The sequence below is a fragment of the Lathamus discolor genome, chromosome 6 (genome assembly GCF_037157495.1).
Source record: "Lathamus discolor isolate bLatDis1 chromosome 6, bLatDis1.hap1, whole genome shotgun sequence".
NCBI classification, from domain to species: Eukaryota; Metazoa; Chordata; class Aves; order Psittaciformes; family Psittacidae; genus Lathamus; species Lathamus discolor.
This window is the reverse complement of record NC_088889.1, coordinates 42,282,542-42,297,913: the sequence shown is the minus strand read 5'-3', so window position 1 is coordinate 42,297,913 and position 15,372 is coordinate 42,282,542. Positions and strand designations below refer to the sequence as shown.

At 38.8% G+C, this 15,372-nt stretch overlaps 1 protein-coding gene across 8 annotated transcripts in view; it reads right to left on the bottom strand.

The window, feature by feature from the left end:
- The window catches only part of HEATR5A (HEAT repeat containing 5A), an 86,229-nt gene that overhangs the window by 55,206 nt on the left and 15,651 nt on the right, over positions 1–15,372 (bottom strand). For 3 of the 8 annotated variants that reach the window (XM_065686412.1, XM_065686413.1, XM_065686415.1), the window contains exons 1-3: positions 11,784–12,040; positions 2,696–2,779; positions 850–1,108 (exon numbers count right to left, since the gene is read on the bottom strand). In XM_065686412.1, the coding sequence (XP_065542484.1) occupies positions 850–975 (126 nt within the window). In that variant the 5' untranslated portion in view covers positions 976–1,108; positions 2,696–2,779; positions 11,784–12,040. Of the gene's footprint in view, positions 1–849; positions 1,109–2,695; positions 2,780–11,353; positions 11,433–11,783; positions 12,056–12,537; positions 12,601–15,372 lie in introns of those variants that run through there. The other 5 variants (XM_065686409.1, XM_065686414.1, XM_065686408.1 and 2 more) reach the window with 5 other exon arrangements.

Below are 15,372 nucleotides of genomic sequence, written 5' to 3'. Positions count from 1 at the left end.
TAAAAACAAACCAAATAAAAAACCCCAACATTTTCCAGAGCATAATTCTTTCTAGTAGCATTTCAAGTGTATTCTCACCATGGCATTTGTATAATTATTTCTTGCTAAAACAAAACTGTGTTTTCTTGCTTCTTTTATGCTTGTTTTAAAATAGAATGATTCCTAGAAATAATAGCAATTTAAGCAGTAAAGAACTTAAGCAGAGTTTCAAGAAGTTGAGCATTAGAAAGGAAAGAACTTACCTTAAAACTATCATCTATTTTAGTCGTATAGAATTTTTTTTAATGTTTTTTTAAGAAAAAAAAAAAGCATCTCGCACTGTATTTCATTTGCATATTTTAACACAAAGAACATAACTCTTACGTAGCATTATCTAGGTTGCTTTACTGCTACATATCCACATGTCCTGCTTAATACGCACTGAACAGCGAACTAAAGTTGGCTGGAAACATATTTTATCATTTGACTAGGAAAAAAAAAAAATAAGAGAAAAATGTTACATTCCTGCTTGCTAGAGAAATACAAAGCAATTGTGCCACGCTAGGTGGAAGCATGACTTCCATTCTTCATCATGAGGTTGCAAAATCATGCAGTAATTATCTGAATTAAGAGAAAGAAAAAAAAAATCCTTTCACTGGGCAAGTGGCTCTGTCATCTGAAGGGCTGTGACCAAAAACTTGTAACATTTAGAAAGCTGCAGCTAAAGCAGAACATACTTTCATTGCATGTACATGAAAAATATGAAGCAAATTATACTGAATAAAGCTCTTTGTTTTGAAACAGAATAATAAAAATACCACAGAGAAATAACTATAATGTGCTTTTCTTCTCAAGTCTCATTATACTTACTCTGCTAGTCACTGGTAAAAGTTTTTCCAAAAACTGTAACCATTCAAAAATGAACTCTGCTTTTTGAAATTCACCAAGCTGGTTATATGCTTCTTCATTAAGTAGTAAACTGTGAGCTAACTCCATTCCTTGAAATTTTCCTCAAATCTCTCCTCAAACACTGTGGAATAAAAAACCCCGGCAAACTGCCACAACTGTGCTAACCAGTCAAGTTTTCTTCCTCATTAATATCTGGTGACTGAAGCAGAAATTTGAACACCTGAACAGAAAAAGAAACAAACAAACAAGCAAAAAAATCACCAGAGAGTCAACAATCATATTATAGTCATGGTTGGCTTATTAAAGCTAAATTTTCAAAGAATAACATACCAAAAATATAAAAAATACACTACTTTTATTGAGGTAGCTTTAGTAATAATGGTTTTGGAAATGAGCTAACGGTATTAATGTAATATGTCAATTAAAAATATACTTCAGAATATATCAGAGGAGTTACCACTGAACTATTATTCTTTCTTCATCTTTTTTTTTTTTTTTTGCATAAAATGAGGCTTTCTAATACCCAATCATGCATATACTTGAAAGTAGTGACCAGCAGACCCCAAACATAATTACTTTTACTCTCTAGAACTAAAGGCAGCAATGGCAATAACCTACAGCTAACAAACTCCTGTTTATTATACTCATAAATATAAATGCTAATATATCACTTTATGTATTCTCAATGCCAAATAGAGCATAAAGAAAAAGTAGAATTTCATTGCTGAAAAAAACTCTAACACTATTTTTAAGAAAAATCATACCAAAAAACAAACCAACAAACAATAAACCAAACACAATCTGAAAAATTCATGTTTCAAAACCTCAAAGTTCAAAAGAACTTATGTTTAGTCTGAGAGACAGAAGTCAAACATAACTATTTTGGAAATTATACTGTCAATAAGCATAACTAGAGGCGAACTAAGGTAAAAAATTATTCTAACGGTAACTTTCTCCCCCACAACATTTATGTGCCATCGAGCCTCAAATTACAAAATACAGTATTCTGTAGGCTTCACAAACAAAAATAGTCAAAGAAACTTTGGTAAAATGTCAACCATATTTTCTACTCCCAATAAATTCTCCTTTCCAGAGGTCACCGAGACTGCTGAACATGTATTTCTTTTTTTTACAGTAACAATATTATCATGTAAAATGATCCAACAAGCAGTAAATGGGCAATACAAAGCAACGGTAAATTATTCAGCATTTGGATTGTCATCAAATGCACAGCAGAAAGTTACTTTTACTACTTTCTACATATTTTAATGTAAAATTTACTCACAAAGGAAATTACCCACTTCTAATTTACTATAATGAACTGTCACTTCAAATTTACCTGAAATACCACACAGCCTGACAAGGCACCACGTTATAAAATGACAAGCAGAGATGCATACACATAGCTCATTATACCTATATATAATTTTATCTGCCTAGGTACATAGACATTCAAAATTTATCACTTATCTCACTCTTAGAAAACTCACAGAATGTAACTCTAGCCTCACTTCTTTTGCAACATCCAAAAAAAAAAAAGTAAAATTATGTATTTCACTGAATATTTGAATAGAGTTTCATCACTGTTCAGTATGGAAATTACATACTGAGCAGTACATTCTGATGTACAGGTCACAAGTATCTCTTTTCCCTCGCCCAAAGCCTGTCCCAACATCTAATATGTCTAATCACCTACTGCTACAACAGCTGATCCAATTTACATAGCCAGCTACGGATTACAATTCTCAGTCATTTTCTCCAACTGAAAAGACCACAGATTGTTGCCACACACTAGCACTTAACTTACCAAGCAGGTGATTCCTCATCATTGTAAAAACTGTCTCTCTTCTGCTGCAGATTCTTGGACAAAGGACATCAAGAACTTGACTTTCTAGAAAAAGAATTTACAAAGAGATCAACTTTGGGAAAGCACATGAGATTTAGGTGTCCGTGCTACAGAAAAGAATTCCAAAGTCTTGAAATATTCACAATTTTTATTAAGCAACAGCTCACCAAAAAGACACTAGACTGGAGCTCCATCATATTATTATCTTTTTAAATGTTACATTTAAATTGGGCAGACCCACCACATTTACCATGCAATTTGGTTCATTTCACTAATGAAACCACTTATTTCTGTTTTGTTAATTCAGTTTAATTCTAAACAAGCAAACAAAAAACAAAAAGCTCAAACAGCATAATGCCGTTACTATTTTCTAGAAAGCTTATTCCAGTGCTATCATAAAACCTACATTACTTCAATGCATCTAAAAAACCACCAGTGCAAAATATTCATTATATTAGTATGGAATGCTATCATAAATGACCATATCCTTATTATCAAGTCATAAACAATGTCACAGCATTCACGTCAAAATCAATCACCAGGAGAGCTGGCAAAGGTGACTCAACTGTTTGAAAAATTCATGCCTAATACCATGGATATAACAAAACATGATGATTATCAATCCATTCTCCTAGCTCCCAGACAGAATCTTAATATTAAAATCAATGGGTAAAACCATTTCCTTTTAAACCTCATTCAACTTGAATTTAGTCTGGCAGGGCACGAAATTAATGTTGTGTGCCATTGTAAAAGTAGTCTCTTTTTGACCAGTCTCTAAAAGACTGAAGCTGAAAACAAATCAAAAGTACACGTAGATCTAAAAATAATCAAAACTTTCAGCTTGGTGAACCAGTGTACAGCCTGGTGAAGAGAAGGCTAAAGTGGACCTAACAGCAGCCTTCACAATGGAAGGCTACCAAGAAGATGAAGACAGGTTCTTTACTGAGATGTATGGGAGGAAATAATACAACCAGTGACATCAAACAAGAAAAGTTCCAATTTGAGAGAAGAAAAAAGATTTTTCACTCTAAGGATTATCAGGCACTGGGACAGGTGCTGAGAGGTTACAGAAAGAAAAGGTTACAGAAACCCTTTGAGGTTCCTAAGACTCCACTGGACAAGGCTCTAAACGACATCATCTGAACTTATTATTGTAACTTGCTTCTAAATGAGATACTCCTACTGCATAAGCAGTAAAAATAATCTAATTTATTTTTTTTTAGTCTAAATTAAAAAGAAAGATGTTATGGTATAGTTGCTGATCTTTATAGTGAACACCTGCTAACATGGCTACCATTTCACGAAAAAAGGACCACCAGTTCTGATTTATGGAGATTGATTGTTAATTATGCAAGATTTAGTTTTGTAGAAACAGAACTGCCCATGCAGCAAAAAACCCCCACAGACCTAATCTTCCCAGTGCTGGTCAACAAAAACGGTTATATGAAGCATACGAAGCAGTGGGTTCTCCACCCTAACAAAAAACCTTATCCCAAATGCTTACTGAGACTCCCTTTAATGAGCTGTAAGCCTGCATATCAGGGATACTTATGAAGCTTCAAAAATAATAACAAAAAAAGGGCACAGGCATACAAACTTGTGAGAGGAAAGGCAATAATGTAGGGAGTCAGGTTTTTACTGCAGCATACTGGTTTTGCAGTTAAGAGTGGAGAACAGCACAAAAGCCACAGTGGTTACACAGCTATGCAAATCAGAACACAAGCACAGAATGTGGGGATGAGCTGCATTTGATTAATATTAAATATATCCTTGTTACGTATACAAGATGTTACTAGACAATTTCTAAGTGCCGAAGGAAACATCAAACCTAAACACATACTGTGCAGACAGCAATGCAACTCTGCTCTAATTAGAGCCATGACATAATTAGAGGAATGGCATAGCCATGTCAGAGGCTAGGCAAGCATGATGGAAGGCTTAATATTACGCCAGCCACGGGTATTAAATTTTACTGAACATCATCACAGACTATTGAACTGATGCGAGAACAACCTAGGCATGCTTAAAAATGTAAATAATTTGACAGTCCCCTTCACCTGGTGTTATAATTTTGATGCTTCTCAATCTGAAAAACAGATCTAGAAAAATAAATGTGGAATTTGACTGAACGAAACACATACTATACTATCAACAAAATGAAAAGGCATACAAGGCTGATAAAAATATTTCAATGTTTTAGCTAGTGTGACGCAGCATGCTTTTGAGTTGGTCGTAATATAACCAAAGTAATGACAAGACTTAACTTTCCTATCAGTGCTACAAGAGCAGATCGATCAAAAAAATCCCTCTTTTTTCCTACGAGGTAAGTCTATTTTATCCTATGCTACAAAACTATCTCAAAGATTTATTGAACACGGCAGAAATTGTTCCTACTTATTACTGATGAAGAATTTCTCATCTGCTGACTGCCAATTTGGCCAGCAGAACTGTTCAAGACTGACCAGAAAAGAACTCAGCAAAACTCTCACAACAAGCACTAGATGGAATGCTGCTGAGAATATTGGAAGAAATATAGGATGAATCAAGCATTAAAAGGCAACAGCAATTGAATTTCTAAAGTTCCTGACAAACCACAAAGCAAAAAGGAGGGACTTAGTCATCTTTAAAAAAAAAGGGTGACTGAACCAGAGTAAGACAGACCTGAATAGCTGCCTTCAGCAACTGGCTTTAAAATGTGAGAACCAACAGGACACCAATGACAAAGTTTTAACAGAACAAAAGACACCAAAAAAATCTATTATGTATATCAAGTTTGTTCTGAGATATTTAATCTTCTCAGGCTTTAAAAGCTGAGGGAAAGAATTCATAGACTGTTGTATTTCTTTCCATTGAAAGTCCAAGACAAAAATTAATACACAACTAACTAAAAGCTATGAGCAACTGTGGCAACTTCATGAATTTTACATTCCCTCTTCCTTCTACCCCATGGCATATTTTCTCTCTGCATTAAAAAAACAAAAAGAGAGAGAAAAAAAAGTATTCCGCAATACAGCACACTCCTAACTGACCTCTCACAAAAAAAAAAAAAAAGCCCTTAAATTATGACTCATTCTTTCAAGGCAGATCAGCACGAGTAATGGAAACTAACACATAGAGCAAGTATATACTTAGAAATTTATTTTAAAGTTTTCTCATATTTGATCTCTTGTTGTTACAGAAGTTGTCTCTTTAACTGGTACAAGTCGTGCTCAAACAGAAATTAGATAAACCTCAGCTCTCTAAGTGGGATACTCATATGAGGGTCTAGTATAACATCTAAATGAGGATCTATATCTACTATGTAGCAAAGAAAATAAAGGGCTGTTCAACTTACATTAATGATTATTATTTATATTTTACTAATTTCACAAGTATTAAAATATCTCTGCATGAAATCTGATATAAAGTTTAAAAATAAAAAGCCTATGGATTCAGTTTTGTACCAAAGAGTAGTCTACCAAAGAAGGACATTATTCTTGTAAGAAACTATAACTTCTTGCCAGTAATGAATAAGTGGTAACAGTAATGATATAAGATTTAAAAATTACCAGCAATAACTACCATTGTTTTCGTAACAGCTACCATTGGGCTGACCATACAACCAATTCCATAACCATCCCACTGCTGAAAAACAGAGATGAGGAATGCTCATTAGCTTCAAGTTGTCCTTCCCTGCACTGTAGTTATATTTTAACTGACTCCAAATTCATGCTTTTTTTCCTCAGAAAGCAAGACTTATTATCATCTATCTAACAAGTGAACCAATACATTTAAGAGAAAGCCTTCCAGCCTGACATGTTTAGTTCTAGTCATTAACAGTTCAGATCAATGTTACTCCTGCAGCACTGTTTTAAAAGTTTAATGGGATGATCGTTGCCCTTGCATCTGAGCTGACTGCACAGCAAGAGGATCGATGCTCTAGCCTATGTTAAGCCCCTGCACATACCTGTTTAGAGTGTCTCCCAAAACCAAACAGAACTCCCGCCCAGCTCCCTGGGGCTTACTTCTGACAAGAGAAACTGAGCATCATGCTCTCTTAGTCAGCTGGGCTGAAAAAAAACCCTTAAAACACCAGCCAAATTCTGCTACTAATGAATGCAACAGGCCAAAATCCAATAGTTACAGTGTGTTGTTTATACTAGTAGGAAAACATAAGGAGGCACAGAGATCTGGAGAAGGCAAAAGGTGCAGCACCAAACTTCTAGCAACTTCAAGCAAGACACCAGATTGCCCACAGAATGAAGGACTGAGTTATCTTCAGTGGTAATCTAGCTAGAATTTACAGCACATTAAAACAATCTGATTTAAATAAACTACAATTACGGAGTCTTAATAATAAAAAAGAATGAAAATTCCAGCTCAGATAAGCTTGGAGTTTAGACACTAGAAAGACACTGAAGTGGGACTACTCAGCAACTAAAGAAGGTATTTATTACTCAAAAGACAAGGCAGCCTTTGTTTAATTATTGACTTCTACAAACTTTTACCAACTAACACAGAAGCAAAGTCTGCCTCAAAATCTTCAGAACTGGAAGGCAAACCTAAATAAAAGTGTCAGCTTAAGTGCATCAGTACTCCAACATCCCTTGTGTGGCAGGATCCTCAGCATTCAGACAGCTTGAGCCTTTTCTCAGAAGCCTTAAATTTCTCACTTTGCAGAGCCACACAGGCAATGACAGGTAACTGGTGGTCCTGACATAAAATGTGCACAGAGGGGTGTCAGTGTTATGTTCAGCAGTGTTAATCACTCTTGACTTCTCATTCAGCTAAAAAAAGCTGAGAATTTCATGTGCCCTTTCATTGTTTTCTTATCTGCAGTTTCAAAGAAAACACACAGGCAAATTTAGGGCATTTCACCATCAAGACAAGGAAGGCCGAAGTGTGGGGGGAGAAGAATGCCAGGTATTTTGCAGTGTTACTTTATACTGGCCAGGCGTGGGGAAATTTGAAGACAAACATGGAGAAGATGGAACTAAACAGTGATGCTCGACAGCAATTTTCAGGAATAGGCCACAAGAGAAGGTCATCACAAGATCATGACCCTGAGCACATGGCAAAAATAATTCCAGGCCATGGAGGAGAAAGCCCAAAATGTTAAGACTTTCAAATCAAGCAGAACCGTAACTCATAGTATCAGATTCTAGGTGCACTAGCAAGTGAAAAACCACCAGACAGTAAATCTCACAGTTGAGTACTCACATTTTACAGCATATTCTGTATTACGAAGGGATTCAGCTCCACTCACAAATCAAGCTATTTTCATTTTCAAATAAAAATACGCGCACACTTGCATCACATGCTTATCCCAGACAGCAAAAAGTAATGAAGAATCTGTTTGTCTGAGAGCAACAAAAAATACCAGGTTATTACACAACCATCTATTTCCTCTAACTACTTCTGAAGATTTCAGACTAGGACAACTTCCACTTACACATTTTTTTATGCAATTATCCAGCTTAGAAATATTATTCTGAAATCATAGGTGTTGAAACAAGACCCCTTTCTTTCACGCTCTTGCCTAACAGTGTTCTGCATGAAGAAATTTGCCCCAGGAAAACTATGTATCTATTCTATCATTGACAATTTAGTAGCACTTATGCAGGTACTTGTTAAAGATACAATCCAAGCGCATCTTCACATATTACACCTCTGCAGGTTTTGCCATGCTCACGCAGCATTTCACACTGTGCAAAAGAACAAATATCACACAGCCCAAACAGAATTCTTATTAGTTCCTCAGATACTTTTCATCTGTGTCAAAAAAAAAAAAAAAAAAGGGCTGTCTGCATTTTGATGTTCTATGAACAATGATGCTCATACAAAGTACTTGTTTACTCCCACAGGAACCATTGTAAACGACTGGTTTTCCTAGCAAAACGCTTATCAATATGACCGATTTCTAAGATGCAAAAGTATCAACCTGTATCTGAACAAGCAATAAAACTTAACGGAAAACAAAGATCTAAGTAAAATCCATCAGAATCCTTGTTCTGGGCTTGCTGGTGTTAAAAATATTCACACAAAGAATGTGACCACCCACAACCCTCATCCATAATGGTGATTCTGATAGCAGCTACAACACAATATACATTTGCTGAAGTGTGAAAGAAATGACAGAACAATGCCCTCTAGGAATGCCAAATGATTTCTGTGAAGTTTTGAGGACAAAGCTTGACATAATTAAAAGAAAAAATACCCTCCAAAAAAGCATCTGGAAATGCAGTAGCTGTTTTAGCAATGTGACTCAAGACATTTTTAAAAACTGGTTTCAGAAGACATTCATTCATCACATTAACAAGTGCATATACTTTGCTTTCATATTTCATATCATCACTTTAATCTTTATGTCCACGTGAGAACTATTCCAGGAAACGAAGAAACAGCTACATTCAGTTATTGAGAAATATAAACCAGCCATTTCCTGAGCTCCACAGCAGACACTACTGACACACTTTGTCCCTTCTAGCACTCACAACTTTTGAATATTAGTTAGGTTCATTTCTGAAAGTTTCAGTCAGAATATAAACTTGGCTCCATTACAGGGACCTCAGAACATTATTTTAGTTACAGGCAAACTTGCAAACTTCATATAAACTAAAGCTTCTAATAATTAGAAAACCAGTATTGTATCTGGAAGTCTGATTCTGACAGAGTTTAAAAGATTTTTCTCTTTTTTGACAAAAAATCAAACTAAACTTTAAAACGCAATAACTACCTTCGGTCTGAATAAAAATGCATAGAATCTTTGGGTTTATTTCTTTGCAGGTTTCAAAGCTGGTGCAAAAACAAGGCAAGTGAATAAAAATCACAGAAGCACAAGCATCCACCTAAATCCTAACAATAATTTCAATACTTGCCTGAACATAGCTTTTATTCCCAAGAACATTGTAAACGTTGTTTATGTAATATAGACAAAGTATATCAAAATGAGTATAAGGATGAGGGGTGGGGGTGCCACAATGACAGGAGTTTCAGGAAATCAAATTCTTTGTTAAAAAATTAAAATTACAGCAGGTGATATATATGCATACGGATAATCCAAAGTGTAAGTTGATCGTAGCTATCAATTTTCTGTTAAGGTAAACTCTGAATCCAGTCTAGTTTCGGTTTTAATTAAACCAAATTTTTTTCTGAATATATCTAAATCCCAGAAAAGTGTACTTATTTTTTGTTGAAAATCATTATAGCTACCCTAGTACTAGCTTAACCAGTACTGTGACTAGACTTCAACTGCACTGAAACACACCAACACTGAAACTGAGCAGCAGCAGCAGAAGCCTTACAGGCGCAGACTCCACAGGAGACTCGTCTGGCTGATCAGAGACCTGTATCCGAGCAGAAATCACTGACACACCTCATCGTGATGGTTGATTCTCTAGATATTTTAAATGGCTGTGCCTCAAAGAAACCTCCAAAACAGCTAGAAAAATGTAAGCACATAGAGATTTCATGCTTTTTTGGTTTGCAATGTAGATGTTAACACACTTCATGTCTTCTTCAAGGTTCTGCTTACTTAAAAACAGTAAAAACTGCAATGGTAAAAAATGAATAGAACAAATACCCCACAATCTGACAACGTTTTTGTGAGAAGGTGTCTCCAAACCCCTGCCTCATTAGGATGCTCTGAATTTCAAAACAGAGCATCCTGCATTGATGAACTAAGTTCTTGACATGTTGGGATATAACATCACAAGCTGGTCAGTAACTCAGATATTTTATTGACAATAAAATCAATCCTCTGTTCAAGAATCAAGCACAAGTTTTCAACATATCACTAGACTCAATGTAACATTAAACTGGCTTCCTCCCTTCCCCCACCGCCTTTTCATTGTGTCAAAACATCAGGAAAAGGAAGAGAAACCCGAACTCCATTCAGCACACAACAAGAAGTAATTTATCTCGTGGGTCTCGATTGTTATTCCATACGTGAGTTGATATTACTTATCATGTAGCAAAACACAGAACATACAATATAGCTTGACTGTTTCTGAAGACAGGGAAAGTATTTCTGGCCTGTGAAACTAAAATAAAAGTTAAGTACAATTCATAGCCACAACTATAAACATTTAATCTTACTGAATCAAACCCCAAACTTAAAGAAACATTACAAATAACGAACCCAAACTTCCAGAATTATCAGATTTCATTACAGAAGCACAAAGATGAAATCGCCTTAACTTCAGCTGCCTACCTCCCGCCCATATCCCAGTAAACTTCACTTCGATTTTAACTAAACGCACGACATCTATTATTCTTTTCCTCATTCCAAAAAGTCAACTAATGCAACTTTACAGCTTTTACATCCCGGTACCAAGTTTTTACCAGCTATATGGTGCAGCCTTGCTCATTGCCCTGTGCGGACGCCAGGAGCTCAAACTGCAAGCGCCTGCAGTGACGTTCTGCATACCGGAATGTCCAGCACTGCTACTCTTCCCCCAGAATATTCTCAATTACCAAGATATGTAGGAAAATCTGAAACCAGAGCCTGAAGCCATGCAACCTCACTGCAAGTGAAAGCCAAATCCGCCCCTGCAGTCTCAGCATCTGCATCGAGCCGTCCCCGGCAGACAGGCAGGCAGGCACCCACCCTCTCCTACCCCGCACCCCGCTCCTGCTTACCCCGAAGCTCGGGCACGGTCACTCTCCCACCTCCCCACGACATCCAGCCGGAGCCGGGCTGACGGAGCCCGAGGGCCTCCGGCTTTTAAACCCGGCTCGTCTGCCTCACCCACCCGCTCCGCCGGCTCCGGGGGTGATCGAGCACTTTCCAGGCACAGGCCTCGGGCAGCCCCTCAGCGAGCTCCCCTCGGCCCTTCTGCCGCCTTCACACAACTGTTAGCTCCGCGCCAGCTCTGCCGGCCCGCTGCTGTAGGGTCAGCCCTAAACCCGCTCCCCCCGTCAGCTCCATGCTCCCCTCCGGGCTTTCGCGCTCTCAGCTGCTCCCCGCGCCCCTTCCCTCACCCCCTTCCTCATTCCCTCGGGCGCCCGCTCCCCGCCGGCTAGGCGGCAGGACCGGCGGCCTCCATCCCACTCCTCCCCTCCCCGGTACCTAGCTGGGGCGACTCGACTCGATTCGGCTTGGCTCAACCCCCCGCAAGGCTCCCGTGCCGCTGCGAGGCGAGGCTCAGCTTAGCTCCGTCCGTCCGCCCGCTATCCTCTGCCGCGGGGGCCTGCGCCCAAGCCGCCGCCGCTGCCGCCCGCCGGCGGTGGAGGGCGGAGGGCGCCGCTGCCGCTCAGGGCTGTGCAATCGGGCCCGGAGCCATCGAGCGCCCGCGGTGGCCGGCGGGGGGCTCGGCGCTCCGGAGGGCAGGAGTGGCCCGGGCAGCGCGGAGGCTCGGGGCTGGGGGTAAAGGCTGGCTGCAGCCGCAGCGCCGGGCAAGGCGCCTGAGGGAGCAGAGTCACGGGCCCGGGGGTCGCTCCGTGGCCAGGAACAAGCTCGCACCGCTCGCCGCGGCAGCGCGAAGAGGCACGGGCAAGAGGTCTCGCTCTGCCACGGAAAGCAACGACAAAACCCCCTCTTGGTGATGTTTTTAAGGTAGCTGAGCTGGCGCTGTAGGGATTTGTACCTGGCTCTCCTGAGAGCCTGCCATGACCCCCGATTTTCACTCCACCTCCCAGGCGCCCACTTGTACTTTCTGGAGAGGCGCCACCAGCACTACAGCAGCAGTAACGGAAACACCCCGGTTATGTTCTTAACCGTGCGTAAAACCCAGCACTGCCAAAAGTTACACTTGGATTTCATCGGTTTCACTGAAACCAAACCAAGATGGGATCTCAAGTCAGGCGGTCGTTCTGCATCTTACCCACAAGGTCAGACATGGGCTGCTTCTGGTTTTCCACCTGCTTCCTTCCACCACACAGGTGCTCCAGCTGTAAGATGTTGCTTCGTCATTGGGAATGACTCCCTCCCTTCGGAATTTTCATAAGCAAATTCACTGCTCATGGAAATTTATGTTGGGGGGTGTGGGGTTTTTTCTGAATTCCATCATCAGAATTCAAGTTTTGTCTTAATAACGGGAAAAATATGTCTCTCAGCCATCTTTTAGTTTAAAAATACACAATATTCCTATTGTAGTTTTGTAGCTATAGGCCAGCCCAGCCCCATCTGGATTGGTTTTGCATCCTACCAACTACCTAGCAAAGCAAACTGGAAGACAGGCTTCAAGTGTGGTTTCTGATGGCAGCAAGTTAGTTTGGTGGGATCCAGATGTTCTAATTCTGCAACCTTAGCTGCTGCTACAAAGTTGATGAGGAAATAATGCCTTATGGTATTAAAGGCTGGCTTTGACTTAGACAACAAATATTAAAGATAATCTTTTGTCTGCTTATTCCTACAATGTGACATCGGTTAGACCGCAGAGTGGAAAAACTAAGATTCCTCTCCACAAACTGGGTTCTCTGGGGCTATCTTCTTTGAAGCCATGCAAACATTCATGGTGAGGGAATAATGCCTGGGACACGTAAGCATAGGAGCTGAAATCCTGTCTAACCTTTGCATAAGCTTGTAAATTCATCTCCAAATAGGTTCAATATGTGAAGTTTACATAGAGTGTGATCCTCCATGAACATCTGTATTCAGTTGTGTAGATGATACTACTGAGGAATATCTCAAACAGCGCATGCGGAGCAGCCGGATTACATCCTGCTGTAGCAGCCAAGAGCCCCAGACTGCATTGCCGTATATGGACACTAGTTTCATTTCATACTCTACCGCCTGTGATAAAGAAACACCAGTATTGATGCAATGGCCTTTTACGAAAACAAGAACCTGGCAATGGATGTGATAATGAAGAATACATAAACGCCTCATACCTGCATCAGGAAAGTATTTCCATAGTACATTTCACAGAAATCAACTCTACAAACTCCTCCTGGTGTAAAGGTGTTAACCTCTGGTATCAAAAATAACATACACCCCCAGGAAAGAGTTATTTACTCAGTTAACCTCATTTTGATCAGAAAATGAGTTGCTGCTTCTTGGCCTAAAGCAATCTGCCATTCAGCTTGTGAGAAAGGTCAACTGAAAAATTTATATTCAAAGACTGTTGGTCCTATGACGTTTTCCATAATGAGCTCCACAAAAACAAAGGCTGCTCTATCTGACTGGCCTGAGGTAACAGGAAGACCTGGTAATATTTGTGCAGGATTGATCATGTTTAGCTCAAGAAGCAATAAACAAAACCAAAGCTAGATTATTTTTTATTTTTAATTATTGCTCTTATTAGTGTTATTATGCCTATTATTCACTCTGTTGTGGTAGCATGCACAGACCCACTCAGCATTATGAGATACCACTCAAGATTAGCATCACATACAAAATGCTGAATCTTTCTGAGCAGAGGGCAAACCAAAACATCACTCATTAAGAATAAAGATTTCTTGTTTTTTCCCCAAGAATGATGTCTCCCAGCCCCCGTATACATGATATCAGCTGTAAGTAATGTTGTCTTAATGCTAAAGTGATACAAATCAGTTGGTATAACAAGGGACACTGATACAGGACGCTCCTACCATCTCTGTGTATACTGGCTTTAGGGTTGCTTTGTGCCAGCAATGCTTACATGAGGGTAAGAATCTGTGCTTATTGGATTTATAGCTAACCTTGATTGATTATTTAGTATGATTTTTTCCCTACATTGGTCAACAGTGTTAACTGCTTCAAATTAAGATCTGCTTCAGCAGCCATGCATGCCATTTTTATATTTCCCCTTTCCAATCTGAGATAAAAAACATTGTTAAGCAAGTTTACAGTATTCTGCTCTAAACCAGACAAAAATAGGACAATTAAATATATTCGGCATGTATTAATTCAATTTCCTCTTTTCTGATTAGTCCTGACTGAGCTTCAATAGCAAATTACTTAATAAAATAAGCAACTGGCAAATAATTGCAATGCACAAACCTGCTGATTAGTCTTCTCATTAGTTAAGTCTATTTTGGTAAAGTGGGTTGACTGATTTAGAGCATGAATCAGTTCTGTTATACAGATTCCAGTCATAGTAGAATATTCATACAGTCACATATGTCTCTGAGCTAAGTATTTTCTTTCTTACAGCTTTATAATCCTCAGTGACTCTAGAAGAGGAGAAAAGAATGTATTCCTTTGAATTCAGTGGGACTGCCTACGCATGAGTAAGAATCACAGGACTAGGAGCCTGATTTAAAGCAAATGAAACCTCACCAAGTAATTACACAACAAACAAAACCTAATTCTGTTATATCTTAAAATCAGTAAGAAGGAATGTTTTTAGATTAATTATACAATTAAACATTTAATTTTACTTTATGCAATTACATTATACAGTCAATATACCTATGTAAGTACAGAGTCAGACCATTAAGACAACTTACATTTGGTTTTAATCTAAGTAAGGTTATTAATCTGACTATAAGCATTATAACATGCTCATTTCTAGCACTGCTGCAGCCTTAGTGTCGTCCATGGCTGTCCACCAGTGCTCCCTCAGTTGAAAGAGTAAGCATGTGTTTCTAATTCCAAAAATGAAACATTCAGATCCCTGGAGTAGTTACCTTCTGGAGTTATGTTGTCCATCCTAGGTTTTACAAAGCCGTACAAATCTTTGTTACACACTGAATACAAAAAATAATACATGGTTTTATTTCATGCTTAAATACTG